Source organism: Helicoverpa zea, chromosome 14, assembly GCF_022581195.2.
Source record: "Helicoverpa zea isolate HzStark_Cry1AcR chromosome 14, ilHelZeax1.1, whole genome shotgun sequence".
Lineage (NCBI taxonomy): Eukaryota > Metazoa > Arthropoda > Insecta > Lepidoptera > Noctuidae > Helicoverpa > Helicoverpa zea.
The window spans coordinates 7,539,802-7,562,123 of NC_061465.1; the positions used below are offsets into that span (position 1 = coordinate 7,539,802).

The 22,322-nt window shown below is 34.7% G+C and overlaps 4 protein-coding genes across 6 annotated transcripts in view; 2 read left to right on the top strand and 2 right to left on the bottom strand.

The window, feature by feature from the left end:
- The window catches only part of LOC124636137 (apoptosis-stimulating of p53 protein 1), a 243,615-nt gene extending 241,333 nt beyond the window's left edge, over window positions 1-2,282 (bottom strand). For all 3 annotated transcript variants that reach the window (XM_047172068.1, XM_047172067.1, XM_047172066.1), the window contains exon 1: window positions 339-2,282. The gene's annotated coding sequence lies outside the window, so the exon portion shown is untranslated. The remainder of the gene's footprint in view (window positions 1-338) is intronic.
- A 1,129-nt stretch (window positions 2,283-3,411) lies between these two features.
- On the bottom strand, window positions 3,412-9,197 carry LOC124636139 (inositol-tetrakisphosphate 1-kinase-like). Its single transcript, XM_047172070.1, has 5 exons — window positions 8,772-9,197; window positions 8,345-8,443; window positions 7,261-7,358; window positions 6,622-6,921; window positions 3,412-6,436 (listed from the first exon to the last, which is right to left on the bottom strand). The coding sequence occupies exons 1-5, from the start codon at window positions 8,889-8,891 to the stop codon at window positions 5,947-5,949; spliced, it is 1,107 nt and encodes a 368-aa protein (XP_047028026.1). The 5' UTR covers window positions 8,892-9,197; the 3' UTR covers window positions 3,412-5,946.
- Window positions 9,198-9,368: 171 nt separating this feature from the next.
- LOC124636140 lies at window positions 9,369-10,841 on the top strand. Its single transcript, XM_047172071.1, has 4 exons — window positions 9,369-9,705; window positions 9,782-10,047; window positions 10,192-10,323; window positions 10,407-10,841. Exons 1-4 carry the CDS (start codon window positions 9,588-9,590, stop codon window positions 10,824-10,826), a joined length of 936 nt encoding a protein of 311 aa, XP_047028027.1. The 5' UTR covers window positions 9,369-9,587; the 3' UTR covers window positions 10,827-10,841.
- Window positions 10,842-11,262: 421 nt separating this feature from the next.
- LOC124636312 (CLK4-associating serine/arginine rich protein) lies at window positions 11,263-22,089 on the top strand. The gene is made up of 17 exons (XM_047172353.1): window positions 11,263-11,365; window positions 12,043-12,225; window positions 12,366-12,463; window positions 12,668-12,846; window positions 12,973-13,134; window positions 13,263-13,369; window positions 14,484-14,656; window positions 15,775-15,941; window positions 16,122-16,209; window positions 16,297-16,560; window positions 16,642-16,695; window positions 16,827-16,955; window positions 19,102-19,168; window positions 20,359-20,431; window positions 20,635-20,740; window positions 21,016-21,096; window positions 21,178-22,089. The coding sequence occupies exons 2-17, from the start codon at window positions 12,127-12,129 to the stop codon at window positions 21,668-21,670; spliced, it is 2,340 nt and encodes a 779-aa protein (XP_047028309.1). The 5' UTR covers window positions 11,263-11,365; window positions 12,043-12,126; the 3' UTR covers window positions 21,671-22,089.
- The last annotated feature ends 233 nt before the right edge of the window (window positions 22,090-22,322 follow it).

Below are 22,322 nucleotides of genomic sequence, written 5' to 3' on the forward strand. Positions count from 1 at the left end.
AATAAAATAACAATACATGTTTAGATAAATACTATATGAATGATCGATTCATTTTTGCGCGTTACGGTTACGACGAGACCTGAAAGGCTATTGTCATAAACCTATTATTACAGTTGGTTTGTGTTTTTCTTTCTACTCGTTAAATAAATTTGTTTAAAAATATTATAAAAAGCATCGATAGTTTGAATCTGTTACAACTTTTTCTTAACCCTATTCGACAAAAATTTAAATTAAATCTTAGATAACTCGTTTGTGGACGTATTATGCGACCAACACGTTTCTGATAGTAAAACATAGTCATTTATTATGTCCAATCAATAACACGTTGCCCGACTTACCTCCGTCCAATAGAACAAGTTCTAACGTCCAAACACTTCCGTTTCATCCACACAACAACACCTTTGACACAGATTCGTTAATTAGTGCTTTCGATTACACGCATCACTTAGGTCGATCAACTGACAGATTGGCGGGTAGTTAGCAACACAATGCGATACCACACAATGCAGTGATTGATCAGATCGTAATCGCGCAACACTCGCAAACTATTCACTATATAGATAAAAGCACACAAAAACACAATTAACAGTAATACCACGAAATATTTTTTGCGTAAATAACAAAAGAGCCGACGTTAAAATCGCTCGGAATTATTTGGATACGCGCGAAAAGCGCGGCGGAGGCGAAGCGGCCTGCGCGCACGACGCGCGTGCTTTGTCCGCATGTGCCGACAGCTGACTGAATCGCAATTCAAAACAACGCTGCAATTACAAGGCTGAAGCCTTAAATTTTTCGCTAACAACCTTTTTACCATTGTGCCGGCTACGTCTGACACATTTTCATGATAGAAAATGATAATGCTCCTACTTTTCATTGTTAGTGATGCTTAATGTATAAGTAATTATAGGAAAGGCAATCAGTAAAGCATTCAGAATGTATTCATATGACAGTAAAAGCTAGCGAAGATCATTATTTACTCAAACCGAAGGAAATAAGACTTCAAAATGTCGAACCGCAATAAATAGTGGATATTTCATAAGCAGGTATTACGTTAGTATATTCAAATGTGTAAGAGTATAACAAATACTGGGAGGATATTACCCAGTCCATCGACTAGTTTGAAATGTTTCGTAGCGGACACTAATGACATTGAATTTGCGATCTAGAATCGCTTCCTGTGTTTTGAATGCGACGAAGCGGTGTGTTCGTACACGGGCCGGGGATTGCGTACGGTAATGTATAATAAATTGTACAGATTCGCCTCTCTGGCTGCAACTAGATGTGATTTATGCACAGAACTGTGTCGAATTAACAATTACCGCCTATATGGTAACGTTAACCGAACGCGACCGTTACTGTGCTCTTACCGGGGATATTAACTAAGAAATGGTGTTATTAAGTCCTATATTTCACGTCAGATTGATTTAAAACAGCTTTAATATTGGCATCAGGTGTTTAATTATGTAGTACGTATTGCTATGAATATTTGTTATAAATTACGGTATGTTTCTTACATTGGAAGATCTCGGGATTCAGTAGCCTTCTTAACGTTTAGTATTCTTTTATTGTAAATAAGAAAGTTGGTAAGTTCATCTGTAAGTGTTCTCCTTTGTTTTGCAATGCAAAGGGAATAGGCTTCGCAGTAAACTTTCACCTCCTAATTATACCCATTCGTCGGTGCTACCTAAGTACATATCCAAGCACTTCGACTTTCACTAAGTAATCAACTTCATAAAACGTGTAGGAGAGAAGCTTAGGGCTCGGGTTACGCCTTTTATTAATACATATAAACAAGTATTTGCCATTGACCCGTTGCTCTCTAAGCAAACAACTTATGGTACTGGTTTTCCTTACTGGCACTTGCTAGATAAATATCGGTAACGTGTAGGACCATTTAAATACATGAGCATAATGATGACAGGAATATATTCCTGTAGACGAAGCAATAAAGGCTGTAGTCCGGCCATCTTTTACGATTACACGAAGTGACAATAGCAGAACATTAACGATTAAGATTTAAGGTAGATTTAAATAAGGCTTTTGATAACATCACAGCCTCTTTATAGTTTTTTTTTTATTATTATTAGAAGGGGACTTTTTGAAAGTAATACTTTTGAGAAATAACCTATAAGTTACAATAATTAACAAGAGCAATGAATTCCAAAAGATCAACAATCATACGCTGTAGCTATTCTTACGGGGGTACACCAAGGAGCTATTCTCGTACCAATGCTATTACGGATTACTTTCTTATTTACGAAAAAACTGCAAAAGTCTTTAAAGCAGTGGTTCTTAACCGGTGGTCCGCGGACCACTGGTGGTCCCTGGAGGCATTCCAAGTGGTCCGCGACGTTGCTATACGTTATCTAACTTAATTTTTATCGACTTATAATTGCGAGCGGGGGTTTTCGCATGGACGTATATCGGGTGTGTCGAACCTAGTCCCCCCTTTCGTGAAAATGTATGTTTGGGCTACATTTTACGTAATTTTGGTTTTGAGTTTTAAAAAATAATTAAAATTTCGCGCTCGCTTCGCTCGCGTATTCAGAAACTGTATGCCCTTATTTTTGCATTTGTCAATAAACAAAAAGTTAAGTACGTTTGGGTTAAATTTTACTTAATATTTGGTTGAAGTCCGATAAAAAATTCGCGCTCGCTTCGCTCGCGTATTCAGAAACTATATGCCCTTATTTTGGCATTTGTCAACAAACAAAAAGTTCAGTACGTTTGGGCTAAATTTTACGTATTATTTGGTTGAAGTGCGATAACATTTCGCGCTCGCTTCGCTCGCGTATTCAGAAACTATATTATGGCCCTTATTTTTGCATTTGTAAACAAACAAAACATTAAGTACGTTTGGTCAAAATTTTACGTAATTGTTTTAACTCCGATAAAAATTTCGCGCTCGCTTCGCTCGCGTATTCAGAAGCTACATATCATGCCCTTATTTTTGCATTTGTCAACAGATCAAAAATATTTGGTTTAGGTCCGATAAAAATTTCGCGCTCGCTTCGCTCGCGCATTTGGAAACTCCATAAGCAACTTTTTCTTTATTTTCATTTGCTTATCTACACAACTGCCGACATGCGTTTAGCTTTGAGTATAACTGACCCAAAAATTCAGTTTTTTTTTATAATTAATAAAGAAATGGGCGCTAATTTAGGTTAACCGATGAGGTGGTCCCCGGCAAGACAAACTTTAGTTAAAGTGGTCCTTCATGTCAAAAAGGTTAAGAACCACTGCTTTAAAGGAACAATTAAAAATTACTTGTTCATGAGACCAAGCTCCGAAATTTCTTGGCTTACTTTCCAGAAATAAAAGAATACTAAAATTAAGAGGCTTTACATATTTCGGTTACACGTTATACCGGAGTGCAGACAGATAATAAGTCGAAAAATAATAAGACCTGTATCGAATATCATTATTATAATTAAATACAGATAGGTCAATTATACATATTATAAACCTTAACAATATGTACTTCAGTAGGTATTCCAATGCAGGTCTTAACATTCTCCGTGCTACAAAAATAGGATGATATAACAACTATTCACAACATAAATTTATCAATCAGTCTCCATCAAAAAAATACATTTGATAAATTTGATTTCTGGAATGATACACTAGTCGTGTATTTCAATAACAGTTTAATCACAAACTCTTATATCTAGCATACTAATTAAAGAGTATGAGTTTTTATTTCATAGTAAATAACAATTTAATTTTTTTAGAAACTCTTTGTTCATAGGCCAAACCATTATCCGATTGAAATCTCACTTAATAGACAGTACAAAATTCAGGACCATTTAAATTTTTTACTCAGTATAATATACGTAAGTGAAGTTCTCTACTAACTATTGCGTGTAAAAATAAAGTGCTGCTACAATACGTAAAACGATTCTAACAGTAATCAATATTCTTCACACATGCCTATTCTCTTTAAAAAAAATAAGCATTTCAGAACCAGGAACTATTTAATTCAGTAACAATCACAATTTGATAATTATTTCTTAACCAATTAGCGTATTCTATTCACATATTCAAATAAGTTCAAATATGTCCACATAAAATACTGAAAGCAAATATTCTATTTAGAGGAATATGCACACAGCTTATGTGTACACTAAAATTAGATGTTTTGAACTCCTGCCAAGATTATGTTATTTTAGAATGCTTTATAAGGATCTTAATTTTGATATAACTTAAAAATAATGAGCTTCTTGTAAACATACAGACATTTAATTTTTAAGGTAAACCACACATAGTTTACTTTTCTACTAGACTAGAAGTAGCGAAATTTATTCTGACCTAACACACACCTATTACTTGTGATTACATATTCGATTCTAAAACTATTTAAATCACAAAATTCAGAAACTTTAAACAACATGGAGATAATATTTCTTCTAAGTTCTATTGAAATTTTCAATTCCATTTTGTAAGCGTCTGTGCGATATAATACCTAGTTGGTTATTTAAATGACTATGTCAGTCTTAAGCCCGCTCTTGAACCGTCGGTATATATAGTATATCATAAAGCAAATTATGTATCAATGATAGTGGTCTCTTTCTGGTTATTAATACCTATTAATAATTTACGATAAATATCATAAACACCTAAGTCTGCGGTTGATACAAAATTATTCTCGCAATATACAATTACAACATACAAAATTAAGTAACGTGTGAAAATAATTGAAAAACAATGCTAGTTTTTTATAGAAAATTATATCAATTTCATGATTCACGTGCACACGAATACCTACATAAAATAAAAATTGGAAAAGAATTTAATATAACAACTGATAATGGAATGTTGACAGAAATGCCAATATGTAATGGAATCCGAAACTTCACATATGTAAACTGTATATGGAACACATTCAGATTATATTTCTGTGTTTGTTTAGGCACTAAAAGTTGAAATATACAGAGTAATGTATAGTTGGATAATCAAACTATACGTATACATAATATTTACATTAATCATTTACAATGAAGTTTTAGAATCACAATCTCCGAAGATAATAGGTAATGGAGTATAAATAAAGTCAAAAACTGTTGTAACATCTTAATATATGTGTATACTTTATATTGGACATCTCTAAAACTAATGTGAGTAAATGACAATATTTCTACTCACACAGAACATTAGTATATTACATATTAAGACAAGTATTGGAAATTTTCTATACATTCCAATTACATTAATTGGTTTATCGAGGTGCGTACTTATGAAGTCACTATTTCACGGCGTGAACAATTTGTCAGACATTTGACCTCTTTAGATACAAATTATTGCCATCTGTGGTAATTTCAGAATGTAAACGGCACCATTGATTAATGAATATTGTGATGTGTCCTTTATTGTAGTCTATCGCTTAAATGCATTTATAAAATACGTTTTCAATTAAAAAATACTTTTCATACTAATGTTATAATAACACATACTTTACTAATGAAAGTTTCAACTTAATTAATAATATGAATAATAAATTATCACATTTACTCGACAGACTATTTTTATTCACGCAATATTTATAAGTGCTTACACAGTCTAAAATTACTTTTTTGGAACATTGAAAAATTAAGAAGTTTTTTAATCGTAGGTACATATTACGATCCTTCCTATAAAAGATTCACAATTTATGGTAAGATGAGATTTTTGCATCTTAGCTATACTGAAGTATTTATACCTCATAATACAAATGTTCTATTTGCTAGAAGAACACTATTTATAAATGTATAATTATATTACATACGTAGCAAATAATTACATAGTAAAGCGTGAATACATTTTTAATTACTTATGTAGAAAAATAATTATTTAACATCAAAACAAACAAAATAACAATATTTTTACTTATACATGACTCATAGAAGCAATAATTTCTAATTAATAATAAAGTTATAAATACGCGTTTGTGTTCAACACATTGATAGTAATTCAATTAATATTCATACCAGTTACACCGAATCTAATTGGATCCATTCCAACATTTATTAAACCATTCATCTTATGTCCTAAGTATTCATCCTCGTAAACTCCATTACAATCTCCATTGTTACATACCTTATTCACATTTCTACTCTCTGCCTCCTCTATGGAATCTAAGAGATGTTCAAAAAAGTTAGGGAAATTATCATAGCTTGGGTAGACATTAATATCTATGACTGCATGACCACCTGTGACATTGTCTATGACAACGTCGAAGCCAGCTAAGAGTAACCCAATCCTCTTTCTTAATATCCTTATGATAGTTTTGATTTTATCTTCATTTAGCGTAAGTGTGATATCAGCCTTATCGTGAGGGTCGAGTATTGAGAGCGTGGACTGACTATCTGCTTTGCAAACTTCACCCGTACTGTAATATATTGGCTCTAAATCTTCTGATGCGTAGAAGTTTTTCAGGCTCGGACGCTCGCAAATGTGATATCTGAAATTGAATAAAAAAACATATTTTAATATGCTCTTATAGATTCTTCAACATCATCTCCTCTCATACAAACAAAGATTGAGCGTTAATCACCGCGCTTGCTATAAACGTAATTAAATAACAGTCATTATAAATACACATAAAAATAGTACTAAGATAATTTAATCATATCATATAATACCAACCTATCTCCTATTAGGAATACTTTATGTAGTACTGCATTATGGTTGACAAAGCTCTGCACTACACATGGCGGCTTGCACACATACAAGCCCTTCTCATTGAATATGACAATCATATCATGTGCAGACTTGGACCCGTGGGCAATAGTAGGCTTGCAAATAACGGGGAACTTAACACCCCTTTGTCTCATTATCTCTATGTTCATTTCTATGTTGGTGGTCGTGAACTCGGCAAATGATGGCGTGAATATCCCTTGCTGATGTAGTGATGGCTCATTTTGAAGAATTGAGTAGTAGCAGTACCTGGAAATTGTATATAGGAATAATTATAGCTAGTTAGGAAGTAAATTGTTGAAGTGTTTGAAATGTGGTTTTAAAGCTAATTTATTTAGTGTCTATTAGATTTTATTGTAGCTACTTTATCTAGTTTAAGATAATGTTCTCACGCTTTCTTAAGATTGTCTGTTAGTAATTACTCTGCCAACCTTGAGAGGAATGCTTACATTGACACATTTTATCTGTTATTTTTGTATTTACAAATGTACCACACAAGCCACAGTACTTCGAACTTTGCAAAGATTGCAAGATAAAAAAAAATATCGCAACTTTACAGCACTTAGTAGTTTATAGTCTTTGTCTTACCTATTAAGAAGAATCCTCACATTGTCCAAAGGATCAATAACTGTTATATTTGGATGGTTTGACAAGTACTGCTCCACTCGACTAATGGTTATTGATGCCTGATAACATAAGATTGACAAAGCAATTAATGGTTAACCTATCACCAACAAATTACCATCGTTTTGCTATCAACCACTTCAGATAATAAATGGTTTTTAAAAATAACTATGAGTACCTACTTAATGGTACAGCACAAAGCGGAATTTTATTGAGGCAATTAAATAATAAAAATAATAACCAATGGAAGGGAAAATTCCCCTGAAACACAGATGTGGTGATTGTACTTTATAGACTTAATTAAAGGCAATTACAGTAAATACTGTACTTGAAGTATCATTTCCAGATCCTTATTACAAACCAATTTGGTATTGTTCCAAACAAGTAAAATAAGTTGAAAGAAAATCATGATTGTTAGCCTAGTTTTTGTTTACAAGTGTTACTCATTCAAGTGAAACCAATTGTAAGCAGTTTGTGTTTGCCGACCCTGTGCAGTGAGGTCACTGGTGACTAATAAAGGACACTGACCATGAAACAAATTCAAATCATAAATACAGATAAGATATTAAAAACAAAGATTAAAGGATACAAAGTTTAAATACACAACTCCTATTAAAAACAAAATCATTGATAATAATAGATTTTAGATACAGAAAATGCAAAATAAATTAAAGTATTTTTTCCTCGTTTGGCCAAATTAAAGAAATCTTTACATGACTCATTTTCTTTCAGTATTAGTCACAGAGATCTTAAGATATTCTATTAAAATGTTAATGTAGAAGTGACCTCATCATTCACATTTAATTTACATAATGAGATCCATATCTTTTTAGAAATAAGTATATTTAAAAGTTTTCTGATCACAGATATTACAATACATTCCAAGCCAAAATTAATAACAATAAGAAAACCTGGTATGCCAGTCCAAGCATTAAACACAAAAAACAAAGATTAAATAGTATTTTTAATGTATTAAATAAAAGGTTCTTAGTAATAGTAAAAATAAAATAAGTTGAAGCCAAGATACCCAAATAAAATATTGTATTACCTTTGGGTCTCCTTGATCAGCTGCAGCAATGACATCTGTTAATTTGTGGAGGAATACATTTATTGGTCCCTGGTCTTCTAATGATCTTTCCAAGTCCAACTGAAAAATAAGTTTGACAAAACATGATGATATATTTCAATAAAATATTTGTTGGTTTAGGTTGTTTTTTTCTTCACTATTGAACTTCTCTGTCTCTGTATTAAAAAAAAAAACAGTATGAAATTATAAAGGATCCTTTATACTAATTATTTTGTTCCTATTTACAGTTGACCCATGTTGATTCAACATAAGTTAGTAAAATTGAGATTTGAATGCACAGAAATATTCTAGATGATTTATGTTAATGCAATTCGTTTCTAGTGAGTCAATGTCCCACACCACAAAGGTATATCTTACAAATTACCTAATTTATACAGATATTACTCACTCTGACTAAATTGTATCCATGAGAAGCACACGCCTTAAAAAATTCTTTCCAATTAAGCTTTTGGCTTTTCTTGTTGGACATCCACAATCCAATAGTTTTATTATGAGTTACCCCATCCATTTTAATGATTTCTTAAATACTAGTTTATCTTATATTACACACTTTTGTTTGAACTAAAACTTTCCGCAGTTACCGCAGAATAAAACACTGTTCTAAATATTTATTTATCTTATAACTTAAGCTCAATTGATAAGCAATAACTCAAAATTCAATCTTGAATATAATTCACAGCAAACCATGTTTTAGCGACAGCTATTATACTTTTACAAACTACAGTAAAAAAGAAGAAAATACAATAATAAATTAATAAATACACGGCACGAATAACACGGTGCGATCGAGAAACAGACAAGCAGTCAAGCACGCACAGATTATATTGCGCCAGTGTCACTGTCAGCCAACTACGTCAAAATGCGATTGTCAAAAAGCAAATTTTCACCATTTTCACACATAAAGAGGACATCACTACTCGTCGCAAGCTTGCGCGCAGCAGTGGCCTGTAGCTTTGGTTGGCTTATTTTGCCGTATGGTTGGTGCACTCTACGACCTGTCACCCTGAGTGAATGTCGTTGTCGATTGTCAAACGTCAAAATATAAAAATACTGCTCATTTCAGCATTGTTTTGTAGGATTATTTTGGCTATTTCAGTATTCCTATAAACTGTCTAAGAAGTTTTTTGACTGAACTACCCAGTCTCTTGAAATCTGTATACTAAACTATTTTCTAAATTGAATTATAACCCCAAGAAACACTATCATGTCTGAAGATAGTTCAGTAAACGCAAAGCACCGCATGTTGGAATTGTTTTCCGAATTAGATGAGGAGGAAATCGACAACATCGAGCAATGGATATGCAATCATTCATACAGGAAGGGTATGTGTACATGCAGATTATTAAAACTCAATATAAGTTATGTTCTACAAATAACACATGTGTTTTTTTTTTACAGATTTAGAACGCATCAAAGCTCTGCAAAATACAGAGAAAACTCTTATAAAAATTGGAAACTCTATAAAGAAAATTGTGCCTTTTGAAGCAGAATTGCCATCGGAAACAATAAAGCCTCCGACTATTGGGGACCAAGCAGATTGCAATAAGATAAACACCTGCCATGTGGACGAGTTTCTGTATGATGATGATGCTGTTGATAAACTCGTTAAAAAAGGGAAATTAAAAAAACATTATTGCACTGACTGTAATTCCCGAAACATAAAGGTCATTATTTTCATTTTTTTTTCTGTTCTAACTTTCATTAAAAAACAAATTCTGGAACACAAGAAAAGAAATGCATATATTAATATGTGTTCTTATTGTATGCTATGTATAGGTTTTAAAACTTTGCATCTGTTATGATTACAGGAGTTGATATACATTTCTCATTCAATGTCTTGTAAAGCACTTCAATATATATTCAAAGTGTTGTTACCAAGTGACTTGGAAGAAAAACAGATTTTGGATGTTGGCTCTCGGCTAGGTGCAGTCCTTTATGGTGTAAGTATGAATATATTTACAGACTAAAACAACTTATATTTAATTAGATGGCTGGTAAATATTGTATTATTTTTATTTTTCAGGCATATTACTTCTCTAATGCAGGCACAATTGTGGGCATAGAAATGAATGAAGAATGTTGTGATGTTCAAAAGAGAATCATTGAGCAGTATACTATGGATGTTAATAGGATAAGAGTTGTCCATTCTGATGTAATGGAAAGGAGTGATCTGGTCGCAAATTCTGACATCATAGTTATAAATATACTGGAATTCTTTGTAGACAATGAAAAACATAAAGAAATGTGGCATTTCTTTAAGAAATACATAAAAAAGGGGAGCTATCTAGTCTGCAACAGAAGTATGACTGACACATTAGTGAATCTTGATATATTTGAAGAATTTATGGACTGGCTAAGTGTTTGCAAACCTAATCAATTAGAAAATGAAATATTTTTTGATGTTGAAGATTACAGTGAATTATACTTGTATACAGTGAATTAAAACTTTTGAACATAACTGTCTAATTTTTGTACACCAACAAATAAAATTAAATGTCATAAGAGTAAAATTCCGTAAGATTTTGGTCCGAACACAGATTAGGTACTTTTTATACTTGGTCTTAAAGTGTGGAGCCCTATCAATACTCAATACTTTTATTGCTTTCCACATTTATTCCTAGGAGGTAGTGACTCATAAATAGTTCACATGGACCCTGTCGGGCACAGCAAAATAAGTGGGTTAGGAGAGAGGAAGCTCCTATTGGCTATGTTTCTTATTATTGTTGACTAAGATAAGTTATATTTATCACACAAGTACGCATAGTTATTGTATGGGTCATGAAAATAAAATATTGAGGTTTCAAAGAAAAGTTGACAACTAATTTTAATTGTTTCTGACAATCGACTAAAATTGCTTAGTAAGGCGTTTTTCATCGTGCTTCGTTCTGCACCACATCACTATAAGAAATATCAAAATGGCGTCGAAAAGATAAAAATATTTTTTCCAACATTGAGGATTCAGTGAATTTTATCTGAAAGAAATTAACGCCCAAAGAGTAAAGTAATATATAGGGAAAAGAGAGCCCACTCACGTGTTATTCTTGCAACCCAATTTGACAATGCGCCATCTTTCTCTAAATTGGCCCCGAACTACCTACATAGCTATAGCTATAAAAATATTATAATTATGCATCATATTCATAACATTTTCTATTAGGGTAAGTAGCACCATATAACTATAACATTGGTTATCGTTATAGTTACATGGTGCTACTTACCCTAATAGAAAATGTCATCGTTAATATAGTAAAAGGTCGAAGGAAAACAAATAATTATTATATATTACTTTTTATTTACGCGTGTATGCGGAATGCAAAAAACCGCCATATTGATATTATTATGATCGGTTTTGTTAAGTTACTTGGAATACTGACACCAGGTCTTTTTAGATGAAATTTGATATTTGTGCTTTTTTAAACCGTATTTAATTTATTCGCCTATTATATCTTTTTTTAAAGTGTCTAATATTTTCCTCATACTTTTCTCTAATTAATATTGCATAAATAATTTTATATTAACAAACAAAATCGATTATAGTGTAGTGCCATCTGTTGGTAATTTAAGGTATCTTTTAGATAGTAAATAGTTTCCGGGCCAAATAAAAGGTGGCGACTCTTCGTTTACTTAGCTGTCAAAATGTACGGAGTGTCCTCCCCCTGTTAACGCCTTTTTAGTATTACGTAGAGGAGGACTGTAGTTTATATTCATCTTAATGTATATGTACTGTAAAATAAGGCAATACAATGTGGCACGAAGCAAGAAAACAAGAGCGAATGATCCGAGGGATGATTGTTGACTATCGGCGAAGGGCGGAGCGCCGAAAGGATTTTTACGAAAAGATTGTGAGCCAATCGTTTGTTATGTGTTACTTATTTTGCTGAAAATCATATCCGAATTCAAAACGTGACGTATTTGTACCAAATGGTACACCTTACCATACAAAATCAACTGCTATTATAATGGTAAATTGTAATTGTTTTAGAAAGCAGAGCCGACGCAGTTCCTTCAGCTACACGGACGACCATGCAAAGTACACTTGGATCCGGCAATCGCTGCCGCAGGAGAAGGCCCTGCTATCATGTCAGTATTTGTCATAATCCTTGCCTTAATTAAATTTATTTAAACTTACTCTTGGTAAATAGATACTGCAGATCAACCTGTTTATGAACTAAGCCCTCCCCTGCAATAAAGCCTCCAATCAAAATATTGCTGACACTACTGAAAACAGTAAATTGTCAAGTTGAAACAGCATAGGTTAGTAATAATGTTCATCTTTCTTCACAGGATGCCATGGCAGGGAGATACCAACAACATGATAGACCGTTTTGATGTCCGTGCCCACTTGGACTACATACCTGAAGTGAGGAACCCTGACATACCACCTGAAGAGCTCAGTCCAGAAGAAAGACAGTGCAACTATGAGAGATACAGGATCCTCGCTCAGAATGTCTTTCTTGGAATAAGTGAGTTCTAGACTCCACTTCTTTTTTTTTCAGTTCTAAAACAGCAACAATCGCATTTGGTCTACTCAATGTAAATAATGTAAATTGTTGTATGAAAAGATACTTAAATGTAGTATATCTTACCAGGTGAAGACAAGTTCCTACAACAGCTGGCTATAGAAGAACAGTTTGGAGTTACCATAGAAGAAAAAGAGCAACAAAAAGAAAAGCTGCATGAAAAGAAGGGAACCGGTGCTGCTATAGGATACAATTATAATGACCCAGGAGCACAACCTTCTGGTTCTAACGGTAGATTCAGCTTTACTGTTATACCTCAATGTGCTGTGATGCTTGACGGCTACTTATGTCTGGTCACGGGGTAGTATACTCTACGGTCTTTTCTGGGTATTCTTATGGCATGCAGTGTTAAATTACAGGACCAGAGACTAAAAAAGTGGAACAAAAAGATTCGGACGATGATTCAGATCTGGAAATAATTGATGTCGACTTGAGCATTGATGTGAACAAAATGGAGGCTTCACAGGTGAGTTCAATTCACATTACAATACAAACTTAATTTTATTTCATCAATCTTAATTTTTCTGCTACTGTTACACTAGAATAACTATTCAAAAAGATTAGTCTTCTCTTTCAAGTAACATACATTAATTCATGTCAGGTGTAAAGGTCACAGCAAATGCACCAGTAGGTCCCATTGTGTATTCACAATGAACAGTAACTGCTAGTCCATTGTTCACGATTATCCAAGCATCCTTCACTAAATAAGTAAAATAACCATTCCTTTTCTGTCATAAAAATTGCATGATTGTTTTCATGACATCATAGCAATTTATATGAAAAATTATGGCTTTTTATCAAGCTAAATAATGTAATCCTTGCCTTAATGTATGTCACTGACATGTTTTTTGTCATTTCACTAAACCAATTTAGGGATTTGTTCTATTCACTAGATTTGTTTAGGGAAAAGATAAAATCGTGTTGTTATTTTAACATCCTCCGTGATTTGATCAAATCCCTTAGAGAATTGATCAAATCTCCGTTTTTATCATATCCCTGCGACATATAGTCAATCTGCATGACCTACTTTAGTAAATAAATGGTTTTGAAACCTATATTTGCATGTAATATGTTATTCTACATTATTTTATATTAATTTATTAAAATGCATAATTAACATCAGTACAATATTAGCATCATTATTTTATTTGTATTTGATTTGTGGTTGACTGATGATGATGATTCTAATTAAATATACAATTAAGACACGTCGTCCTAATATTGTGAACGCAACAGTGAGTTTGTCACAATTTCTCAACCTAACAACCTGTGTTCTCAAGCCACGTGTAAAATCTCAAGAAAAGACAATTGCCTATCAGCGGTAGTTTTCGTTAAACTAACTTCCGAGCAATTCGCGCAAACCTATGGCGCGTATTGATACCCCTAACGTACCACGTCTGCTTGTCCAAGAAAATAATTTCTGTGCAGCTCGCGCAGTGTCCCGAAATGCCAAAATATCGTTAGTGACTTCATCACTAATGATATTTTTATGTATCTGTATCGAAATAATTAATGAATCCTTGCTTGCATTACGTTATAATTTAAAATTCCTTGCTTACGTCACGTTTTGCGGAGTCCAGGCTCACGAGTTGAACGGCGTGGGACCGCAGTTCGGGATGGCTGGCTGCGATCTCTTCTCGTTCCTGACGGGCGACGCGGATGATGCCGAACATCAAAAACAGCTGTTGCGAGAAGAGAAGGAGAAGGCTATGTTCTCTGGCAGAAAGAGTAGGAGAGAGAGACGGGCGCATCGGTGAGTTGGAGTCTTTGAACTTTCCTAGTATGTTTATTTATTTAAGAACTAGCTTTCGCCCGCGGTTTCACCCGCGTCCCGTAGCCGGATGGTGACAAAAACTATCCTAAAACCTTCTCCCGGGTCTAAGTTACCTCCCCTCTAATTTTCAGCCAAATCGGTCAAGCCGTTTTCATGTTATGTCGTGACAACGGAAAACGGGTTTCATTTTTATATATAGATGATCTTGCTAGTAGTTTTGCTGTCTATAGTTCAGTATCTGCTCTCCTCGTAAGAAACTCTTGAAAAAGGAATAAGGATAGCTAGAAAAGTTATGACAGTAAATGAAATAAATGGAATTGCGAAGTAATCAATATTATTCTTGAAAGAAATGGTTATAAAAAATCCTTGAGTTTTTTTTTTTCATTACATTATGAATTCAAGTTGAACAAAGGATCGTAATAACTGTCCTTAGTAAACGTAAAATATCAATGATTTTGTAACCAAAGAAATGTGCCATCATAGTACTAAAATAAGACTTAAGTATAACAAATAATGGTAAAAATATAATAAAGCTAAAATTCCAATTTCACGCTGACGCAAGAAGTTATACTATTGAGGCACGCAAGTAAGGCCGTCTCCTTGTTATTGTGTTGCCAGTATTCCTGTGGTACACTCCATTTGAGTAGGCTCTTAACTAAAGGTGAACAATCTTGTTAGGATCTTTTTAGACAAATCACTACATAGTATAAAACAAAGTCGCTTTTTCTGTCCCTATATCCCTATGTCCCTTTGTACGCTTAAATCTTCAAACCTACGCAACTGATTTTCGTGCGTTTTTTTAAGAGATAGAGTGATTAAAGAGGAAGGTTTCTATATTTATAATAAAATACATTAAATAGTGGGGAAATACTGTTATCCCGTGCGAAGCCGGAGCGGGTCGCTAGTACATACAAAATTACTAAACAAATAAACTATTGCTCAAAATAATGATACAATTGATTAAGCAACTGTTTTTACATTGATTTTTGGCCACATTTTAGTTTTAAAGTAAGTTTTTAAATAACGAGTTTTACCAAGATTGTTTCCCTTTAGCTAAGTGCCTACCCAAATGGAGTATAATAAGGTTTTATTTCCAGTGACAAGAAGCTCGCGACGCGGGTAGTGAGTCCGCCGAGTTACGCGGCGCCGTCGTCGATGCCGGCTCGCTCGCCCAGTCGCTCGCCCAGTAGGAGCCCTTCGCCTGATGCGGGAGAGAATATACAGTTCATCACGTCTTTTGGAGGAGAGGAAGAAGAGAAACCTTGTGAGTTACAAGTTGAACAAGTATTGATATCTGTAGACATCGAAGGGAAAGATTGACGCCTTTTCAATTTGGACTCATCCTTTGTCTTCTTCGTCTAATAAACATACAGTTAAGAAATCCTAGTCTGCCTCACCACATGCTATTTACTTATAATTGACAAATTATTGTTTTTATTCACAGCAACGGTGGCCAAACCATTGTATGCAGATAAAGTTAAACAAAATCTGAAGATGTTATACGCTGATGTAGCACGCAAACCTCGGGGCCGGTAAGTGTAAGAAGGCGCTCTTGTCATATAGATAATAGAGATAAAAGTTTAATCGTTTTGTATTTACAAGTATATTTTTACTTTTAGACAACCATCACCGCACGATCGTCGCTTCCGTCAAATAGGGCCGAGGGGACCCAACTCAAGGTCGAGGTCGTTCTCGCGATCCCGATCTCGATCGCGGTCGAGGTCACGGTCAAGGTCGCGCTCTTGGCGGAAATCCCGTTCCAAGTCGTCCCGATCTCGATCCCTGTCTTCGTCTCGCTCAAGGTCATACAGCCCCTACAGACGGACTAGGTCAAGGTCCAGATCACGTAATCGTAGAAACAGATATTCTCGAAGCCCAGCAAAGTTTGTATTTCACACCTATAACTCAATCTTCAATGGTTTACTCATATTTGGGTCGAGACTAATTGTGTTTGTATTTTCCAGTCATGCTAGTGGCTATGCCAAGCGTATTAACTCCAGGTCGATGTCGTTTGAAAGGTAAGCTTATTTTGAATTATATTGAATGGCGAGGTGAGTCAGATGAAGGAGCCGTTATTATCGATAACTATCGATTTCTCGAGTAGTAGAGATAAATATCGATAGTAAGTAATGTTGGTGTTGTGTTTCAGCGGAGATAAGGGTGGTCAGAGCAAGCCGGCAGTGCCGCGGTACTACGGGCGGCGCAAGGAGGACCACTCCTCCAGTGAACTGTCCATAGACTCCGATTCCAGTGAATCTGATGACGACGCGAAAAACAAGTAAGTATTATGCGCTCGTAAGAAATTATAAAAGTGATAGTATTGCACGATCTGGTAGAAATAAATTTGCAAAAAAAAAAATACCGGAAATATCATACTCATTATTCTATGTCTACACAGACATATCTATACCTTATACTATTATATTATTTGCCTGCCTTATATACCTTATATATTTGTTGGTTGAATAGAGAAAACATGGTGGTGTTGCTGTAAGCAATACCTTTTAAATGGAAAAACATTCAATCACATAAGTTAACTCCTCTAAAATCAGCCATTTGAGAGACAAAGTTATTTGACGCTCACTGTACTCAAATATACTAACACATTATGTTTTTCCATATATCAATAGCATGCTCTTGCCCAGTTTGCCAGTGCATCAGAATAGACAAGGCTTCTAAAGTTCGGCCGCTCAGAGAATGCGTTTCTGACACATCGCGATTGAACTGACGACGTAACTTTGTAATGGCGTTGCAGTACGATAAAAATATTTTTGCTGGTTGTTTATCGTTTTAACAATTGTTGAGCATTAAAACAACATTATTATATCAATAATAATCAATGAATGCTGTAATTTTGTGCCAAATTGAGTGTCAAATAACTTGGTAAACAATATTTTTCTAAATCTATACTGCGCTATTACAAGGTTATGTCAGCGCTTTATATTTGTAGTGCTGTGCTAAAAATAACAGGCAAGTATCGTAATCTGTTCTGGTTGATGGTTCTTATACAGTTATACTTATAATATAAAATAATACGTTTTGTTTTTCTTTTTAAGAATTTGAAAATAATGGACTATAGGATAACTTTTATGAAATATAAAAATAAAACTATGATCAAACTGAACGCGCGAAAGAAAGTAGCATTTTTATATTTAGGTTGAAAATGGTAACCCCAAATGGCATCATGGGCCGTCATTTTGTGACGCTAAATAGTCCTAAGTGCCCTGCCTCATTAGGACGCCAATGGCGACGTCGCCGGCTACGTATCCAAGCAGTTAGTATTGAAATGTATGGAACCTAACTCACTTGGCGACGGTTTGGTAACGTCGCCAAATTGGAGGCGTGGCCACGAGCTACAGTTCCCTATGTGGCTTCTGGCTACCGTGGCAACTTGGCGACGTGGCCACAGTAGCCACTATAATGTACACGGTAAAGCGCACCTCCCTCACACAGTCGCCAATGTGGTCGCCAGTCAGCTTGCAATTTCTTGAGCGACGACGTAAACAATTGACTGTCGAGGCGCCATGGCCACTCGACTTGGCGACATTTGGATGCCAGAAGTAGCCAGACCTGTGCCGCTGGCGACGTCGCCATGGCGTCCCAGTGAGGTAGAGCTCTAAAAACCTGATTTTGGAAGATTTTGACCGAGATATCAGGATTGATTCTGTTATGAATAATACCTAATATACACGTAATATACACGTAGGCGAAGATGATGGATGAAGACACCACCTCCTCAAGCGAATCGGAGTCTGATTAACATTCTGTACGCACATTCAATTCAATGTACTTACTTTATTGCATAGAAATACAGATTGTAACTTTGTAACAAAGAATAAATAAAACGATTTTATTATATGAATATTACCTTTTTTTGGTTTCCACTTAAATAACTAAAATATAAATTTTAAATGATTCCGCCAATTTAAAACGAAAATAATCTTAAAATAATGCGGCGGTTTATTTTGGGGGAACGGTAACGAACTCGGTGTTATGTTGTGCCCATCACTAGTCCTGACTAACTGATAGGTGTCAGGAACGCATTCTCTGAACGGCCGAACTATAGTTACAATAAAGTCAAACTTATTGTTAATTGCTTTATTTCATGTCCCTCCAACATTGCCTGACAATCTAATATTGCGCCAGCTATAAATAAGTATTTTAACTAGCCAATTATTATAAATTGGAATTTGCAATTTATTAGCCAAGAACAATAATAGGGTAACTATCCATTATATCCTACCATTTATAATCTTGTACTATCCTATTTATGAAACTGATTTCTTGGGCTTGGAAGATCCCCTAAAGTATTTATATGACTAAATTATAAATTAATTTACTTGAAGAATTTTGGTCTGAGCTGTATTCATCAAGTTTATAGTCTCAAACTCAAAACTGAAACATGCAATTTGTTGACATTCCAGAATGGCGGTGGGCAATAAATCCAATACAAACCAGAATCAGTTACGATTGTCTGGATCCAGCTCCAAAGTCAGTAAGAATCATTTGCTTTTATACATTTGTTCTGCTTTCATTTTAGCACCTTACGACATTACAGCCGTAGTTTGTTCAACAGCAGATTATTTCGCTTTTTACTATCCGTGATGAGAAATTTATTGACTACATGAAAGTTGACAAAACCTGCTAAATTCCTGGTTGTATGTTTATTTGATTGAACTCATGGCGTTGTCTTGTTCGGTTTATTTGAGATGATTGTTGCTTGACTGTCAACCTAATGTCTTACCTGCCGTGTCGTGTAACATTAAACTGTGATGATTAATATCTCGTTCACATTTTATTATGCAGAACTTTCTCGAATTATATTTACCCCTGAGTGTTGGTTGTTTATTTGAATTTTTTAACTCCATTTTGATACAATTAATCAAATTGATCGTTTTTTAGAAGAGACGAAAAATTAAATCTTATGTTATTTTAAGCCAACAACAATATCGAAAACTATTATAAAAGTACATTTATCATAATCATCTGACTAGTGCTTAAGTTGTACTACATATTATCTTTGTTTACCTAACGACAACAAGTTCACACTACATTTCACACATAATATCTACGCCACTCAGGAAGATTTTGTTTCATATGTACACTTTAAATCATAAACATAAGTAGATTCCGAACAAAAAACTTCGAAGATAGTTCGCATCTCATACTTGTTAACCTGCGTACAGTACAGACGAGGTGATCTCACTACGCGTACGCGCATACTCAACGATCCTTAGTTCACTATCCGATTAATCGACTAATTGGATGGGAACGCCCAGTCAGTACTGTAGTAGAGTAGTTTCCTTGTCGATATTTCGTGTTATGATCGGGTCGAAAATCACCACTGAGAAATCGCCACAACGTATTACTTTTTTCTTTAAAATTCATTTATCTTTTTCGTGTATCGAATTCGTATAATATTGATTCACAACCACAACACAAACATTCCTAGTCGGTATAGAGTTTTTCTGTTGCATATCATTCACATTCAAACAGCACATTACTGAAAAGGGATACTTACGCGTTTCTAAAATACAACATATATTTTAATTTTCATTAAAATCCCCGTTACTTTCAGCGGTAAAAGTTGTTTTGTTTCCGTTACTTTTACGAGAATCAATCTCAGAAAAGAGTTGATTCTTCCGTAATGGATCGTCAAATTAACATGATGAACTTTGCAGGGACCATCGCGTGAAACACTTTCTCTGAAGGAAAAACTCAAGAGGAAAATGCAGGCACAATTATCAAGGCAGCGTGAGTTTTATATGAGCATAGAAGTCGTTTCAAACATTCATAAATTGCACATTGAAATTGTATAAATCTTTTAATATGCACATATTTAAAAAGCTTATGAATATTTTATCTAATATATTGGACTGTCTAGCGATAAAGCAGACGGTAAATAAATCATGGTGAAATAATGTTTGTAGTATTAATTTGTTTATATTTGTGTATAGTCCGCGCGGATAAGCGAGCGGAGGCGGAGCGGCAGGAGCGCGAGAGCCGGCGCCAGGCGCGGCGCGACGAGGAGATGAGGGAACTCGCCATCAAACTGAGGCGCAAGTCTGTATTTAGCATAATTTTACAATCACGATCGAGTGTTAAGAATACAATTAATAGGAAAATACCTAAAAGTCAAATATAACTTTGCGCTTTTGAAGTCAACCATATGAGCCATGCTCATGCCCAATAGTTTTGTTGATAACATTTTAACTGTTGCACAGTCATTAGTAGCCGGTCGGATTGGAAGTTATTTATAGTTCAATTTCTTATAATTAGAGGTAATATTCTTTATGTATTTGCTGTTACGTCTCCTTCAATAGTGGTCTTTGTTACAGGCAACGCGAAATGCGGCACCAGCAGAATAGAAGATCGAGCGAAGATGATTCTGATAGGAGTCGTAGTCGGTCGTCTTCAAGGTAATATTTTGCCTTTTTGTGTACAAACAATAAGCAATTTCGTATAAAAATACAAATATAATAACTTATTTATTTCTGCAGGGAATCCCTATCAAACGACAAGAAAAGGGATGACAAAAGTAAATCGCGGAGCATTTCGCCGCCACCTCGCATACCAGTGTGGGAAACTTCCAAAGAGTCCACATCAACTTCACAGAGATCTAGACCATCAGAATACGGAGAAAACTCACACTATACAGACAGAAGACGTTACCAAGAACCTGATGCAAAAGAAGACAGAAGAAATGACGATGAAAGACCCCCACACTATTCTAATAGATACGATAAGTATCAGAATCGCGAACAAGGGCCTAGGTATGACAACTATAGCCGGTATGACAATCAGAGTTATAGCGGTGAAGGCAGGTGGAAAGAGGAAAGCTATCCTCCCGGGAGGAGGAGGCCATATGGACATAGGGGAGGGTACAAAGGTCATGGGTTTAGGCACAGTGAACACGGAAGTCCTTCACAGGATTACGACAGAGAATCCTCAGATGTCTACACAAGGAGCAAAGTCAAACTTGTAGATTATTAGATAGACGGTATTCAAATGCGTTAATGCCAAAATAGGTAAATCTATGTAGGTATTCAAATGTTAGCTGTGTAGGATGTTATGTAGACGTTTACTTTCAACATATCTTAGTTAAGTTCGTAGGGAATAAATACCATTTGTTTTTATGGATTTTTGTTACACCCTAAATTAATTGTCGAGTATTTATGGCAACTGTTTTGCAATAAGTAGTTATACGTTTTTGTAATTCTTGTCGTTTTTATTTGATTCCAATAATATCTTATTGGCCTTATTTTCGTTAATTGACGTATGGTATTTATTGTCACTGTCCCTATTTCTACAAAATAAACTGTATATTTGTATTTTAACACTTATCTGGTTTGTGTAGCAGCTCTTCCCATTTGTATACTAATTTTACCCTAATAAAATGATGTATTGCACTATTGCCTTGTTTTATTTAAAACGTGATAATCGGTAACACAAATCAATATATTTAGCACTATCTCAAGTACATATACTCTACTGTTCGATACTTTCGAAATCCTTATGGTACAAACGAACTTAAAAGTTCCTCTGTATAATGTCGGTATAGAGTTCAGGTGTGTGGTGTGTTATCAGTGATCAAAGAAACAGGAGTAGAATAAATATTTATTCACACCACTACGTATTCTTTTTG